The sequence below is a fragment of the Mchenga conophoros genome, linkage group LG13 (genome assembly GCF_057382185.1).
Source record: "Mchenga conophoros isolate Kocher_MC1m ecotype Shallow Benthic linkage group LG13, M_conophoros_male_GT1.1, whole genome shotgun sequence".
In the NCBI taxonomy this organism is placed as follows: Eukaryota; Metazoa; Chordata; class Actinopteri; order Cichliformes; family Cichlidae; genus Mchenga; species Mchenga conophoros.
In genome coordinates, this window is record NC_140538.1 from 22,158,940 (window position 1) to 22,176,631 (window position 17,692).

Here is a 17,692-nt window from a genome sequence, read left to right on the forward strand (position 1 = left end):
TGTCTTAAGGAGTATGAGATATCACTGTCTGCACTCTATGGAGATGGAGCTCAGAGTGAAGCTGTGGCCATACGCTACAGCACCTGTGAGTCACACATTTTCTGATCCTGAACGTTTGTCAAACTCAGGAGGGGAGAGCCTGAAACCATTTACCTAAGTCACATTAGCAGCAGTGTTCAGCCTAAAAAATAGACAAGTTAAAAGTCATGCATCCATATTATTTGTTTATTTATTAAATTATTTTCGAGACACTGTTAGTTGTTAGAAGCCAGTGTTTTAATGACAGGACATATATGACAGTAATGAGACAACCTAAGATATCCAAGATTAGCACAAAAACACAAATAGAATCACAGAAAGCGTGTTTCTCTCCCGTTAGTCTTTAGGCCCAGTTACCTTTTACTTTTCTGTGGTCAGTAGCCCTTCATGTCATATTCTGTCTCTATGTACAATATAGCATTACTAATACAATAACCTATATGTAAATGAACTTCATTGTGTAATTGATGGCAGTTCTCAAAGTACTAGTCACTTAAAGGTTAAATTTCACATCGAAATTCTCATATTTTATTCTATTTGAATGTTTAAAAAGAAAAATATCACAGTATTTATGCTTTCACTGAGCATATACCTGCATCAATGATAAACTCTCAAGGCTGAAAAGTCCTGGCTTTGGTCAGCCACGGTCCACGCACACGCACACGTCACCAATCCCTGACTGCTTGATCATAACAGCAATTGGGCTGCTGGGAACATGACGGGCGTTCTTCTTGATGTTAACAAGGTGCTCACCAATCTCCCTGGGAACAAACGAGATTCCTAAGACAGACCGACAAAACAGATGTTAACAACGCTTATTCTTGTGTGTGCATGCAGCCCGTTTCAGTTGCTCCTGCTTCTTTCTCCACGCTTTAACTTTTATTACTTTCCCCCTCTGTCTTTTACTTAAGGGTTAATAAAGTATTTGGATTCTGATGAGTCTCATTGTTTAGCAAACTTCTCACTTATCAGACGGACACTCACCAATGTGAGCGTTACGCAGCATCTTCAGCAGGCAGGGCTCCTCTGGGCCTGAGGGTGTTGTAAGAGGGGCTGTCAGCTGGCTGAGGTCAAGCTCGCCTATGTCCAGTGGAATATCTGCAGCAGAGCCCGCCTTCATTGAAGTATGTTGGCTGGAAGGCTTTCAGGCCCGTCTTTGCCACTCCAGGGTCAGAGACCTTCACCTTGTTTGGATGACAGCCTGCTCTGATATTCATCTGTGGGCACAAACACCAAAACTCAAGAGACTTTTCAGTGAGAAGAAAAGGCAAACCTTGCATGCCAGAGTGAAAGTGAGAGTGTGTGAGTGCATACTCCCCCTGAATGGACTCTCAGGGATGTTAGCGTCTCCCCAGGAGACCATCACAGTGTGCTTCACAGGCTTACGTGGGGTGCAGGTGTATGTGCTGTTGCTATTATCCTTAACCTGGACATCCACAGAATTGACTTCACCATCCTGTGCAGAAGACAAGGGATTATAGTTCAATCAGATTTAACACACTGTATTTTTCGGACCATAAGGCGCACTGTCGATGAACAGGTCTGGTTTCATACATGAGGCGCACTGGACTATAAAACGCATTAAGCGAAACAAAACAGCCAGATAAGTCAAACTTTACTCAACTCTTTCTTCTTGCTTCCTCCACTTCCGTACCATTGATTCATTCATGTTGAAATCTCTCGCAGCTGCTCTATTCTCATGTTCTACTGCGTGACTGACAGCCTTGAGTTTGAAATCCGCTTCGTCAGCATGTCTCTTAACAGGTGGCATTTTGGGGTCATGATCCACACACAATACAGTAATATTATGTTGCAGCACAGTACGTATCACTCCGCCAGGCTCCTGACTACGTAGCCGTAATGCTCCGACAATCCATCAAGCGGTGCGACTTCGTAGCTTACCAAAGTCCTACTAAAACATTTTTTGACAGATTTTTAAGCGCCGTGTATTACATAAAATCGGTTCAAGGTCAGTAAGCACAACCACAATTCATACATAAGGCGCACTGTCGATTTTTGAGAGATAATTAAAGGATTTTAAGTGCGACTCATAGTCCGAAAAATACGGTACATACAATATATTTAACATATTTGTGATCATATACAAAGCCAGATATACCTGGGCTATAATTTTCAGAGGAGCTTTTCCTCCTTGCTTGGCATCAACTGTGAGTTCACTGGGTTTTCCAACAGCCAGACCACTGCTCTGTAGGCCTGGACCGTACGCCTTAACCTAGAGAAAACTATTTTAAACAAACAATTAAAAAAGGAACAAGTCAAAGATCTACTATAGCCAAAAGATCATTTACAGACTATAGCGCTGTGAAAAAATATTTGCCTCCTTTCTCATTTCGTATCTTATTCCATATTTGTCACACTTACACGTTTCAGATCAATAAATGTTAATATTAGACAAGAATGTCTAATATTAAACGGCAGTTTTCAAGGGGAAAAAGCTATCCAAACATACTTGGTCCTATATGAAAAAGTAATTGCACCGAATTAAATAAATTCTAACAACAGCTTATCAAGTTTAAAGGCGCTTCTGCTGTTTAACACGACCTCTGCTAGTTTCCTCTTTCTGGCGCAAAGCGGGAGATAAACAAGCAAGAGAGACGGGACTTGTGGCAGAAACGCCGATCAGCTGATCATTGATCAGTTTCATGATTGAAGTAGCAGCAGGAGAGGGAGAACGAGAGAAGAAGAGGCAGCTGTGCAGCAAAGACACAGAATAACTCCAGCTTTTTGTCTTTTTTTTATTGTAGCTGAAGTACGGGACAAATCGCGTTTATTTTCAGCTCAATACAAAACGCATAATATTAACTCTGAATACCAGAGGATTCCGTTTTTTATGGCACGGTTGGCTCTACTAACTAACCATATGAATAAAATAAAGTTCACCAGTAACATCATAGCACCCACCCAACTGTACAGAAACTCCATCATGCTAGCTAGTACACAGTACGAGTTATTGTAACTGACTGTAAAAAGTTAGCACAAGGAAAATAAACTCCACCTAAACTTGGTTTGACCCAGATAGACTGCAGGTCATAACTTCTTACCTGAAGCTCATTTCACCTGACAGTCGGACTGGCGGCCGCCTTGCGTCTCTCCACCTCCAGTCCTTTCCCCCATCCACCTGCTGGCCTCCACCACTTGCTAATTTGACTGAATGTGTGAAAGCTCCACCATAGCCACTACCAAACAACTGAGTTCTTTTTACACGTCTGCCAGCATCTGTCCAATCCGCCACCTTTCACTGTTTACACAGTTAGGAAAAAAAGACAACAACAACAAAACATTGGGCCATTTAAAAGGCAAAATGAGCATCGGCCCACCGGGCAAATGGCCGGTATACCCGATGCCCCACAGACAGACTGAGGCCCCGCCGCTATTTTTGAGTGCAAAAATGTGTGGTCTCCAGCTAATGGAAAAGGCTGATCGCGTAGTGCTCTTTAAATAGAACAATTTGCCCCATTCTCTTCGCCCGTCATGTGGCCACATGTGGCGGGCTAGCAGGCTAGCAACATACAGGCCCGGGTTCGAGCCCTCGGCTCACTTCCCTCTGTATGTTCACCTGCTAGGGGGAGGTCCAGGCGGGCGATCTTGGAGTGAAAATTCCAAGGGATGACCCCTCGTAGCCTGGGCTTCCCCTCACTTTTTTTCTTTGCTTTGCTTTTTTTCATTTACCTGCCAGCAACAAACACACCTCCTTGTTGTCATGGCTACCAACGACCACTCTTCTTGTGCCAACAAGTCATTGCCTGACAAAACATTATTTCCTATGTTTCCCTGGCTTTTTTGCCTTTTTTATTTCTTGTGTTTTAGACAAAAACAAAAGAAAAAGATCTACAGATTCAGGCTTTTCTTTACCTGTGGTAGTCGGGTAGAATGACGTCACTGACACTGCTTTAATATGAAAACAAACTTTCTCAAACAAAAAACAAAAACAAAAAAGGAGTGGGTCGGTGTGTCATCTTTACCGAGCACCATACATGTTTTGCTTCACATTCAAATTATTATTTTTCCTTTTCAAAAATAATTCAGAGAGAAAAAAAACAGAGAAGTCAAATATATCAAATTTGCACGAATCTTCTAGTGAAGGTGCCTCCTCCTTCTGACCTTAGGGTAACTAATTTCTCAGACAGTGACATGACAGTGCGCTGGGAAGCTGCAGCTGATGATGATGTTTCTTACCTCACTAAGTGGAGGCGACCTGAGACAGGTGGGGAAGAACTATTGGATTGTTGGGGTACATATTATGAAGTAAAAAAAATACAATATCTCAATAAACTGTTGTCCTGTGTCTTAAGGAGTATGAGATATCACTGTCTGCACTCTATGGAGATGGAGCTCAGAGTGAAGCTGTGGCCATACGCTACAGCACCTGTGAGTCACACATTTTCTGATCCTGAACGTTTGTCAAACTCAGGAGGGGAGAGCCTGAAACCATTTACCTAAGTCACATTAGCAGCAGTGTTCAGCCTAAAAAATAGACAAGTTAAAAGTCATGCATCCATATTATTTGTTTATTTATTAAATTATTTTCGAGACACTGTTAGTTGTTAGAAGCCAGTGTTTTAATGACAGGACATATATGACAGTAATGAGACAACCTAAGATATCCAAGATTAGCACAAAAACACAAATAGAATCACAGAAAGCGTGTTTCTCTCCCGTTAGTCTTTAGGCCCAGTTACCTTTTACTTTTCTGTGGTCAGTAGCCCTTCATGTCATATTCTGTCTCTATGTACAATATAGCATTACTAATACAATAACCTGTATGTAAATGAACTTCATTGTGTAATTGATGGCAGTTCTCAAAGTACTAGTCACTTAAAGGTTAAATTTCACATCGAAATTCTCATATTATATTCTATTTGAATGTTTAAAAAGAAAAATATCACAGTATTTATGCTTTCACTGAGCATATACCTGCATCAATGATGAACTCTCAAGGCTGAAAAGTCCTGGCTTTGGTCAGCCACGGTCCACGCACACGCACACGTCACCAATCCCTGACTGCTTGATCATAACAGCAATTGGGCTGCTGGGAACATGACGGGCGTTCTTCTTGATGTTAACAAGGTGCTCACCAATCTCCCTGGGAACAAACGAGATTCCTAAGACAGACCGACAAAACAGATGTTAACAACGCTTATTCTTGTGTGTGCATGCAGCCCGTTTCAGTTGCTCCTGCTTCTTTCTCCACGCTTTAACTTTTATTACTTTCCCCCTCTGTCTTTTACTTAAGGGTTAATAAAGTATTTGGATTCTGATGAGTCTCATTGTTTAGCAAACTTCTCACTTATCAGACGGACACTCACCAATGTGAGCGTTACGCAGCATCTTCAGCAGGCAGGGCTCCTCTGGGCCTGAGGGTGTTGTAAGAGGGGCTGTCAGCTGGCTGAGGTCAAGCTCGCCTATGTCCAGTGGAATATCTGCAGCAGAGCCCGCCTTCAGTGAAGTATGTTGGCTGGAAGGCTTTCAGGCCCGTCTTTGCCACTCCAGGGTCAGAGACCTTCACCTTGTTTGGATGACAGCCTGCTCTGATATTCATCTGTGGGCACAAACACCAAAACTCAAGAGACTTTTCAGTGAGAAGAAAAGGCAAACCTTGCATGCCAGAGTGAAAGTGAGAGTGTGTGAGTGCATACTCACCCTGAATGGACTCTCAGGGATGTTAGCGTCTCCCCAGGAGACCATCACAGTGTGCTTCACAGGCTTACGTGGGGTGCAGGTGTATGTGCTGTTGCTATTATCCTTAACCTGGACATCCACAGAATTGACTTCACCATCCTGTGCAGAAGACAAGGGATTATAGTTCAATCAGATTTAACACACTGTATTTTTCGGACCATAAGGCGCACTGTCGATGAACAGGTCTGGTTTCATACATGAGGCGCACTGGACTATAAAACGCATTAAGCGAAACAAAACAGCCAGATAAGTCAAACTTTACTCAACTCTTTCTTCTTGCTTCCTCCACTTCCGTACCATTGATTCATTCATGTTGAAATCTCTCGCAGCTGCTCTATTCTCATGTTCTACTGCGTGACTGACAGCCTTGAGTTTGAAATCCGCTTCGTCAGCATGTCTCTTAACAGGTGGCATTTTGGGGTCATGATCCACACACAATACAGTAATATTATGTTGCAGCACAGTACGTATCACTCCGCCAGGCTCCTGACTACGTAGCCGTAATGCTCCGACAATCCATCAAGCGGTGCGACTTCGTAGCTTACCAAAGTCCTACTAAAACATTTTTTGACAGATTTTTAAGCGCCGTGTATTACATAAAATCGGTTCAAGGTCAGTAAGCACAACCACAATTCATACATAAGGCGCACTGTCGATTTTTGAGAGATAATTAAAGGATTTTAAGTGCGACTCATAGTCCGAAAAATACGGTACATACAATATATTTAACATATTTGTGATCATATACAAAGCCAGATATACCTGGGCTATAATTTTCAGAGGAGCTTTTCCTCCTTGCTTGGCATCAACTGTGAGTTCACTGGGTTTTCCAACAGCCAGACCACTGCTCTGTAGGCCTGGACCGTACGCCTTAACCTAGAGAAAACTATTTTAAACAAACAATTAAAAAAGGAACAAGTCAAAGATCTACTATAGCCAAAAGATCATTTACAGACTATAGCGCTGTGAAAAAATATTTGCCTCCTTTCTCATTTCGTATCTTATTCCATATTTGTCACACTTACACGTTTCAGATCAATAAATGTTAATATTAGACAAGAATGTCTAATATTAAACGGCAGTTTTCAAGGGGAAAAAGCTATCCAAACATACTTGGTCCTATATGAAAAAGTAATTGCACCGAATTAAATAAATTCTAACAACAGCTTATCAAGTTTAAAGGCGCTTCTGCTGTTTAACACGACCTCTGCTAGTTTCCTCTTTCTGGCGCAAAGCGGGAGATAAACAAGCAAGAGAGACGGGACTTGTGGCAGAAACGCCGATCAGCTGATCATTGATCAGTTTCATGATTGAAGTAGCAGCAGGAGAGGGAGAACGAGAGAAGAAGAGGCAGCTGTGCAGCAAAGACACAGAATAACTCCAGCTTTTTGTCTTTTTTTTATTGTAGCTGAAGTATGGGACAAATCGCTTTTATTTTCAGCTCAATACAAAACGCATAATATTAACTCTGAATACCAGAGGATTCCGTTTTTTATGGCACGGTTGGCAACTCTACTAACTAACCATATGAATAAAATAAAGTTCACCAGTAACATCATAGCACCCACCCAACTGTACAGAAACTCCATCATGCTAGCTAGTACACAGTACGAGTTACTGTAACTGACTGTAAAAAGTTAGCACAAGGAAAATAAACTCCACCTAAACTTGGTTTGACCCAGATAGACTGCAGGTCATAACTTCTTACCTGAAGCTCATTTCACCTGACAGTCGGACTGGCGGCCGCCTTGCGTCTCTCCACCTCCAGTCCTTTCCCCCATCCACCTGCTGGCCTCCACCACTTGCTAATTTGACTGAATGTGTGAAAGCTCCACCATAGCCACTACCAAACAACTGAGTTCTTTTTACACGTCTGCCAGCATCTGTCCAATCCGCCACCTTTCACTGTTTACACAGTTAGGAAAAAAAGACAACAACAACAAAACATTGGGCCATTTAAAAGGCAAAATTAGCATCGGCCCACCGGGCAAATGGCCGGTATACCCGATGCCCCACAGACAGACTGAGGCCCCGCCGCTATTTTTGAGTGCAAAAATGTGTGGTCTCCAGCTAATGGAAAAGGCTGATCGCACGATGTGCGCGTAGTGCTCTTTAAATAGAACAATTTGCCCCATTCTCTTCGCCCGTCATGTGGCCACATGTGGCGGGCTAGCAGGCTAGCAACATACAGGCCCGGGTTCGAGCCCTCGGCTCACTTCCCTCTGTATGTTCACCTGCTAGGGGGAGGTCCAGGCGGGCGATCTTGGAGTGAAAATTCCAAGGGATGACCCCTCGTAGCCTGGGCTTCCCCTCACTTTTTTTCTTTGCTTTGCTTTTTTTCATTTACCTGCCAGCAACAAACACACCTCCTTGTTGTCATGGCTACCAACGACCACTCTTCTTGTGCCAACAAGTCATTGCCTGACAAAACATTATTTCCTATGTTTCCCTGGCTTTTTTGCCTTTTTTATTTCTTGTGTTTTAGACAAAAACAAAAGAAAAAGATCTACAGATTCAGGCTTTTCTTTACCTGTGGTAGTCGGGTAGAATGACGTCACTGACACTGCTTTAATATGAAAACAAACTTTCTCAAACAAAAAACAAAAACAAAAAAGGAGTGGGTCGGTGTGTCATCTTTACCGAGCACCATACATGTTTTGCTTCACATTCAAATTATTATTTTTCCTTTTCAAAAATAATTCAGAGAGAAAAAAAACAGAGAAGTCAAATATATCAAATTTGCACGAATCTTCTAGTGAAGGTGCCTCCTCCTTCTGACCTTAGGGTAACTAATTTCTCAGACAGTGACATGACAGTGCGCTGGGAAGCTGCAGCTGATGATGATGTTTCTTACCTCACTAAGTGGAAGCGACCTGAGACAGGTGGGGAAGAACTATTGGATTGTTGGGGTACATATTATGAAGTAAAAAAAATACAATATCTCAATAAACTGTTGTCCTGTGTCTTAAGGAGTATGAGATATCACTGTCTGCACTCTATGGAGATGGAGCTCAGAGTGAAGCTGTGGCCATACGCTACAGCACCTGTGAGTCACACATTTTCTGATCCTGAACGTTTGTCAAACTCAGGAGGGGAGAGCCTGAAACCATTTACCTAAGTCACATTAGCAGCAGTGTTCAGCCTAAAAAATAGACAAGTTAAAAGTCATGCATCCATATTATTTGTTTATTTATTAAATTATTTTCGAGACACTGTTAGTTGTTAGAAGCCAGTGTTTTAATGACAGGACATATATGACAGTAATGAGACAACCTAAGATATCCAAGATTAGCACAAAAACACAAATAGAATCACAGAAAGCGTGTTTCTCTCCCGTTAGTCTTTAGGCCCAGTTACCTTTTACTTTTCTGTGGTCAGTAGCCCTTCATGTCATATTCTGTCTCTATGTACAATATAGCATTACTAATACAATAACCTATATGTAAATGAACTTCATTGTGTAATTGATGGCAGTTCTCAAAGTACTAGTCACTTAAAGGTTAAATTTCACATCGAAATTCTCATATTTTATTCTATTTGAATGTTTAAAAAGAAAAATATCACAGTATTTATGCTTTCACTGAGCATATACCTGCATCAATGATGAACTCTCAAGGCTGAAAAGTCCTGGCTTTGGTCAGCCACGGTCCACGCACACGCACACGTCACCAATCCCTGACTGCTTGATCATAACAGCAATTGGGCTGCTGGGAACATGACGGGCGTTCTTCTTGATGTTAACAAGGTGCTCACCAATCTCCCTGGGAACAAACGAGATTCCTAAGACAGACCGACAAAACAGATGTTAACAACGCTTATTCTTGTGTGTGCATGCAGCCCGTTTCAGTTGCTCCTGCTTCTTTCTCCACGCTTTAACTTTTATTACTTTCCCCCTCTGTCTTTTACTTAAGGGTTAATAAAGTATTTGGATTCTGATGAGTCTCATTGTTTAGCAAACTTCTCACTTATCAGACGGACACTCACCAATGTGAGCGTTACGCAGCATCTTCAGCAGGCAGGGCTCCTCTGGGCCTGAGGGTGTTGTAAGAGGGGCTGTCAGCTGGCTGAGGTCAAGCTCGCCTATGTCCAGTGGAATATCTGCAGCAGAGCCCGCCTTCATTGAAGTATGTTGGCTGGAAGGCTTTCAGGCCCGTCTTTGCCACTCCAGGGTCAGAGACCTTCACCTTGTTTGGATGACAGCCTGCTCTGATATTCATCTGTGGGCACAAACACCAAAACTCAAGAGACTTTTCAGTGAGAAGAAAAGGCAAACCTTGCATGCCAGAGTGAAAGTGAGAGTGTGTGAGTGCATACTCCCCCTGAATGGACTCTCAGGGATGTTAGCGTCTCCCCAGGAGACCATCACAGTGTGCTTCACAGGCTTACGTGGGGTGCAGGTGTATGTGCTGTTGCTATTATCCTTAACCTGGACATCCACAGAATTGACTTCACCATCCTGTGCAGAAGACAAGGGATTATAGTTCAATCAGATTTAACACACTGTATTTTTCGGACCATAAGGCGCACTGTCGATGAACAGGTCTGGTTTCATACATGAGGCGCACTGGACTATAAAACGCATTAAGCGAAACAAAACAGCCAGATAAGTCAAACTTTACTCAACTCTTTCTTCTTGCTTCCTCCACTTCCGTACCATTGATTCATTCATGTTGAAATCTCTCGCAGCTGCTCTATTCTCATGTTCTACTGCGTGACTGACAGCCTTGAGTTTGAAATCCGCTTCGTCAGCATGTCTCTTAACAGGTGGCATTTTGGGGTCATGATCCACACACAATACAGTAATATTATGTTGCAGCACAGTACGTATCACTCCGCCAGGCTCCTGACTACGTAGCCGTAATGCTCCGACAATCCATCAAGCGGTGCGACTTCGTAGCTTACCAAAGTCCTACTAAAACATTTTTTGACAGATTTTTAAGCGCCGTGTATTACATAAAATCGGTTCAAGGTCAGTAAGCACAACCACAATTCATACATAAGGCGCACTGTCGATTTTTGAGAGATAATTAAAGGATTTTAAGTGCGACTCATAGTCCGAAAAATACGGTACATACAATATATTTAACATATTTGTGATCATATACAAAGCCAGATATACCTGGGCTATAATTTTCAGAGGAGCTTTTCCTCCTTGCTTGGCATCAACTGTGAGTTCACTGGGTTTTCCAACAGCCAGACCACTGCTCTGTAGGCCTGGACCGTACGCCTTAACCTAGAGAAAACTATTTTAAACAAACAATTAAAAAAGGAACAAGTCAAAGATCTACTATAGCCAAAAGATCATTTACAGACTATAGCGCTGTGAAAAAATATTTGCCTCCTTTCTCATTTCGTATCTTATTCCATATTTGTCACACTTACACGTTTCAGATCAATAAATGTTAATATTAGACAAGAATGTCTAATATTAAACGGCAGTTTTCAAGGGGAAAAAGCTATCCAAACATACTTGGTCCTATATGAAAAAGTAATTGCACCGAATTAAATAAATTCTAACAACAGCTTATCAAGTTTAAAGGCGCTTCTGCTGTTTAACACGACCTCTGCTAGTTTCCTCTTTCTGGCGCAAAGCGGGAGATAAACAAGCAAGAGAGACGGGACTTGTGGCAGAAACGCCGATCAGCTGATCATTGATCAGTTTCATGATTGAAGTAGCAGCAGGAGAGGGAGAACGAGAGAAGAAGAGGCAGCTGTGCAGCAAAGACACAGAATAACTCCAGCTTTTTGTCTTTTTTTTATTGTAGCTGAAGTACGGGACAAATCGCGTTTATTTTCAGCTCAATACAAAACGCATAATATTAACTCTGAATACCAGAGGATTCCGTTTTTTATGGCACGGTTGGCTCTACTAACTAACCATATGAATAAAATAAAGTTCACCAGTAACATCATAGCACCCACCCAACTGTACAGAAACTCCATCATGCTAGCTAGTACACAGTACGAGTTATTGTAACTGACTGTAAAAAGTTAGCACAAGGAAAATAAACTCCACCTAAACTTGGTTTGACCCAGATAGACTGCAGGTCATAACTTCTTACCTGAAGCTCATTTCACCTGACAGTCGGACTGGCGGCCGCCTTGCGTCTCTCCACCTCCAGTCCTTTCCCCCATCCACCTGCTGGCCTCCACCACTTGCTAATTTGACTGAATGTGTGAAAGCTCCACCATAGCCACTACCAAACAACTGAGTTATTTTTACACGTCTGCCAGCATCTGTCCAATCCGCCACCTTTCACTGTTTACACAGTTAGGAAAAAAAGACAACAACAACAAAACATTGGGCCATTTAAAAGGCAAAATGAGCATCGGCCCACCGGGCAAATGGCCGGTATACCCGATGCCCCACAGACAGACTGAGGCCCCGCCGCTATTTTTGAGTGCAAAAATGTGTGGTCTCCAGCTAATGGAAAAGGCTGATCGCACGATGTGCGCGTAGTGCTCTTTAAATAGAACAATTTGCCCCATTCTCTTCGCCCGTCATGTGGCCACATGTGGCGGGCTAGCAGGCTAGCAACATACAGGCCCGGGTTCGAGCCCTCGGCTCACTTCCCTCTGTATGTTCACCTGCTAGGGGGAGGTCCAGGCGGGCGATCTTGGAGTGAAAATTCCAAGGGATGACCCCTCGTAGCCTGGGCTTCCCCTCACTTTTTTTCTTTGCTTTGCTTTTTTTCATTTACCTGCCAGCAACAAACACACCTCCTTGTTGTCATGGCTACCAACGACCACTCTTCTTGTGCCAACAAGTCATTGCCTGACAAAACATTATTTCCTATGTTTCCCTGGCTTTTTTGCCTTTTTTATTTCTTGTGTTTTAGACAAAAACAAAAGAAAAAGATCTACAGATTCAGGCTTTTCTTTACCTGTGGTAGTCGGGTAGAATGACGTCACTGACACTGCTTTAATATGAAAACAAACTTTCTCAAACAAAAAACAAAAACAAAAAAGGAGTGGGTCGGTGTGTCATCTTTACCGAGCACCATACATGTTTTGCTTCACATTCAAATTATTATTTTTCCTTTTCAAAAATAATTCAGAGAGAAAAAAAACAGAGAAGTCAAATATATCAAATTTGCACGAATCTTCTAGTGAAGGTGCCTCCTCCTTCTGACCTTAGGGTAACTAATTTCTCAGACAGTGACATGACAGTGCGCTGGGAAGCTGCAGCTGATGATGATGTTTCTTACCTCACTAAGTGGAGGCGACCTGAGACAGGTGGGGAAGAACTATTGGATTGTTGGGGTACATATTATGAAGTAAAAAAAATACAATATCTCAATAAACTGTTGTCCTGTGTCTTAAGGAGTATGAGATATCACTGTCTGCACTCTATGGAGATGGAGCTCAGAGTGAAGCTGTGGCCATACGCTACAGCACCTGTGAGTCACACATTTTCTGATCCTGAACGTTTGTCAAACTCAGGAGGGGAGAGCCTGAAACCATTTACCTAAGTCACATTAGCAGCAGTGTTCAGCCTAAAAAATAGACAAGTTAAAAGTCATGCATCCATATTATTTGTTTATTTATTAAATTATTTTCGAGACACTGTTAGTTGTTAGAAGCCAGTGTTTTAATGACAGGACATATATGACAGTAATGAGACAACCTAAGATATCCAAGATTAGCACAAAAACACAAATAGAATCACAGAAAGCGTGTTTCTCTCCCGTTAGTCTTTAGGCCCAGTTACCTTTTACTTTTCTGTGGTCAGTAGCCCTTCATGTCATATTCTGTCTCTATGTACAATATAGCATTACTAATACAATAACCTATATGTAAATGAACTTCATTGTGTAATTGATGGCAGTTCTCAAAGTACTAGTCACTTAAAGGTTAAATTTCACATCGAAATTCTCATATTATATTCTATTTGAATGTTTAAAAAGAAAAATATCACAGTATTTATGCTTTCACTGAGCATATACCTGCATCAATGATGAACTCTCAAGGCTGAAAAGTCCTGGCTTTGGTCAGCCACGGTCCACGCACACGCACACGTCACCAATCCCTGACTGCTTGATCATAACAGCAATTGGGCTGCTGGGAACATGACGGGCGTTCTTCTTGATGTTAACAAGGTGCTCACCAATCTCCCTGGGAACAAACGAGATTCCTAAGACAGACCGACAAAACAGATGTTAACAACGCTTATTCTTGTGTGTGCATGCAGCCCGTTTCAGTTGCTCCTGCTTCTTTCTCCACGCTTTAACTTTTATTACTTTCCCCCTCTGTCTTTTACTTAAGGGTTAATAAAGTATTTGGATTCTGATGAGTCTCATTGTTTAGCAAACTTCTCACTTATCAGACGGACACTCACCAATGTGAGCGTTACGCAGCATCTTCAGCAGGCAGGGCTCCTCTGGGCCTGAGGGTGTTGTAAGAGGGGCTGTCAGCTGGCTGAGGTCAAGCTCGCCTATGTCCAGTGGAATATCTGCAGCAGAGCCCGCCTTCAGTGAAGTATGTTGGCTGGAAGGCTTTCAGGCCCGTCTTTGCCACTCCAGGGTCAGAGACCTTCACCTTGTTTGGATGACAGCCTGCTCTGATATTCATCTGTGGGCACAAACACCAAAACTCAAGAGACTTTTCAGTGAGAAGAAAAGGCAAACCTTGCATGCCAGAGTGAAAGTGAGAGTGTGTGAGTGCATACTCCCCCTGAATGGACTCTCAGGGATGTTAGCGTCTCCCCAGGAGACCATCACAGTGTGCTTCACAGGCTTACGTGGGGTGCAGGTGTATGTGCTGTTGCTATTATCCTTAACCTGGACATCCACAGAATTGACTTCACCATCCTGTGCAGAAGACAAGGGATTATAGTTCAATCAGATTTAACACACTGTATTTTTCGGACCATAAGGCGCACTGTCGATGAACAGGTCTGGTTTCATACATGAGGCGCACTGGACTATAAAACGCATTAAGCGAAACAAAACAGCCAGATAAGTCAAACTTTACTCAACTCTTTCTTCTTGCTTCCTCCACTTCCGTACCATTGATTCATTCATGTTGAAATCTCTCGCAGCTGCTCTATTCTCATGTTCTACTGCGTGACTGACAGCCTTGAGTTTGAAATCCGCTTCGTCAGCATGTCTCTTAACAGGTGGCATTTTGGGGTCATGATCCACACACAATACAGTAATATTATGTTGCAGCACAGTACGTATCACTCCGCCAGGCTCCTGACTACGTAGCCGTAATGCTCCGACAATCCATCAAGCGGTGCGACTTCGTAGCTTACCAAAGTCCTACTAAAACATTTTTTGACAGATTTTTAAGCGCCGTGTATTACATAAAATCGGTTCAAGGTCAGTAAGCACAACCACAATTCATACATAAGGCGCACTGTCGATTTTTGAGAGATAATTAAAGGATTTTAAGTGCGACTCATAGTCCGAAAAATACGGTACATACAATATATTTAACATATTTGTGATCATATACAAAGCCAGATATACCTGGGCTATAATTTTCAGAGGAGCTTTTCCTCCTTGCTTGGCATCAACTGTGAGTTCACTGGGTTTTCCAACAGCCAGACCACTGCTCTGTAGGCCTGGACCGTACGCCTTAACCTAGAGAAAACTATTTTAAACAAACAATTAAAAAAGGAACAAGTCAAAGATCTACTATAGCCAAAAGATCATTTACAGACTATAGCGCTGTGAAAAAATATTTGCCTCCTTTCTCATTTCGTATCTTATTCCATATTTGTCACACTTACACGTTTCAGATCAATAAATGTTAATATTAGACAAGAATGTCTAATATTAAACGGCAGTTTTCAAGGGGAAAAAGCTATCCAAACATACTTGGTCCTATATGAAAAAGTAATTGCACCGAATTAAATAAATTCTAACAACAGCTTATCAAGTTTAAAGGCGCTTCTGCTGTTTAACACGACCTCTGCTAGTTTCCTCTTTCTGGCGCAAAGCGGGAGATAAACAAGCAAGAGAGACGGGACTTGTGGCAGAAACGCCGATCAGCTGATCATTGATCAGTTTCATGATTGAAGTAGCAGCAGGAGAGGGAGAACGAGAGAAGAAGAGGCAGCTGTGCAGCAAAGACACAGAATAACTCCAGCTTTTTGTCTTTTTTTTATTGTAGCTGAAGTACGGGACAAATCGCTTTTATTTTCAGCTCAATACAAAACGCATAATATTAACTGTGAATACCAGAGGATTCCGTTTTTTATGGCACGGTTGGCAACTCTACTAACTAACCATATGAATAAAATAAAGTTCACCAGTAACATCATAGCACCCACCCAACTGTACAGAAACTCCATCATGCTAGCTAGTACACAGTACGAGTTATTGTAACTGACTGTAAAAAGTTAGCACAAGGAAAATAAACTCCACCTAAACTTGGTTTGACCCAGATAGACTGCAGGTCATAACTTCTTACCTGAAGCTCATTTCACCTGACAGTCGGACTGGCGGCCGCCTTGCGTCTCTCCACCTCCAGTCCTTTCCCCCATCCACCTGCTGGCCTCCACCACTTGCTAATTTGACTGAATGTGTGAAAGCTCCACCATAGCCACTACCAAACAACTGAGTTATTTTTACACGTCTGCCAGCATCTGTCCAATCCGCCACCTTTCACTGTTTACACAGTTAGGAAAAAAAGACAACAACAAATACAACAACAAAACATTGGGCCATTTAAAAGGCAAAATGAGCATCGGCCCACCGGGCAAATGGCCGGTATACCCGATGCCCCACAGACAGACTGAGGCCCCGCCGCTATTTTTGAGTGCAAAAATGTGTGGTCTCCAGCTAATGGAAAAGGCTGATCGCACGATGTGCGCGTAGTGCTCTTTAAATAGAACAATTTGCCCCATTCTCTTCGCCCGTCATGTGGCCACATGTGGCGGGCTAGCAGGCTAGCAACATACAGGCCCGGGTTCGAGCCCTCGGCTCACTTCCCTCTGTATGTTCACCTGCTAGGGGGAGGTCCAGGCGGGCGATCTTGGAGTGAAAATTCCAAGGGATGACCCCTCGTAGCCTGGGCTTCCCCTCACTTTTTTTCTTTGCTTTGCTTTTTTTCATTTACCTGCCAGCAACAAACACACCTCCTTGTTGTCATGGCTACCAACGACCACTCTTCTTGTGCCAACAAGTCATTGCCTGACAAAACATTATTTCCTATGTTTCCCTGGCTTTTTTGCCTTTTTTATTTCTTGTGTTTTAGACAAAAACAAAAGAAAAAGATCTACAGATTCAGGCTTTTCTTTACCTGTGGTAGTCGGGTAGAATGACGTCACTGACACTGCTTTAATATGAAAACAAACTTTCTCAAACAAAAAACAAAAACAAAAAAGGAGTGGGTCGGTGTGTCATCTTTACCGAGCACCATACATGTTTTGCTTCACATTCAAATTATTATTTTTCCTTTTCAAAAATAATTCAGAGAGAAAAAAAACAGAGAAGTCAAATATATCAAATTTGCACGAATCTTCTAGTGAAGGTGCCTCCTCCTTCTGACCTTAGGGTAACTAATTTCTCAGACAGTGACATGACAGTGCGCTGGGAAGCTGCAGCTGATGATGATGTTTCTTACCTCACTAAGTGGAGGCGACCTGAGACAGGTGGGGAAGAACTATTGGATTGTTGGGGTACATATTATGAAGTAAAAAAAATACAATATCTCAATAAACTGTTGTCCTGTGTCTTAAGGAGTATGAGATATCACTGTCTGCACTCTATGGAGATGGAGCTCAGAGTGAAGCTGTGGCCATACGCTACAGCACCTGTGAGTCACACATTTTCTGATCCTGAACGTTTGTCAAACTCAGGAGGGGAGAGCCTGAAACCATTTACCTAAGTCACATTAGCAGCAGTGTTCAGCCTAAAAAATAGACAAGTTAAAAGTCATGCATCCATATTATTTGTTTATTTATTAAATTATTTTCGAGACACTGTTAGTTGTTAGAAGCCAG

The 17,692-nt window shown here is 42.4% G+C and overlaps 1 protein-coding gene across 1 annotated transcript in view; it reads right to left on the minus strand.

Annotated features, from left to right (window-relative positions):
* Positions 1-676: 676 nt before the first annotated feature.
* The window catches only part of LOC146561271 (filamin-A-like), a 28,625-nt gene continuing 11,609 nt past the window's right edge, over positions 677-17,692 (minus strand). Inside the window, exons 14-29 of the mRNA XM_085243187.1 lie at positions 14,408-14,549; positions 14,278-14,310; positions 14,078-14,191; positions 13,758-13,873; positions 10,054-10,195; positions 9,924-9,956; positions 9,724-9,837; positions 9,404-9,519; positions 5,701-5,838; positions 5,497-5,599; positions 5,367-5,414; positions 5,047-5,162; positions 1,354-1,495; positions 1,224-1,256; positions 1,024-1,137; positions 677-819 (exon numbers count right to left, since the gene is read on the minus strand). Of these exons, the coding sequence (XP_085099313.1) occupies positions 677-819; positions 1,024-1,137; positions 1,224-1,256; positions 1,354-1,495; positions 5,047-5,162; positions 5,367-5,414; positions 5,497-5,599; positions 5,701-5,838; positions 9,404-9,519; positions 9,724-9,837; positions 9,924-9,956; positions 10,054-10,195; positions 13,758-13,873; positions 14,078-14,191; positions 14,278-14,310; positions 14,408-14,549 (1,647 nt within the window). The remainder of the gene's footprint in view (positions 820-1,023; positions 1,138-1,223; positions 1,257-1,353; positions 1,496-5,046; positions 5,163-5,366; positions 5,415-5,496; positions 5,600-5,700; positions 5,839-9,403; positions 9,520-9,723; positions 9,838-9,923; positions 9,957-10,053; positions 10,196-13,757; positions 13,874-14,077; positions 14,192-14,277; positions 14,311-14,407; positions 14,550-17,692) is intronic.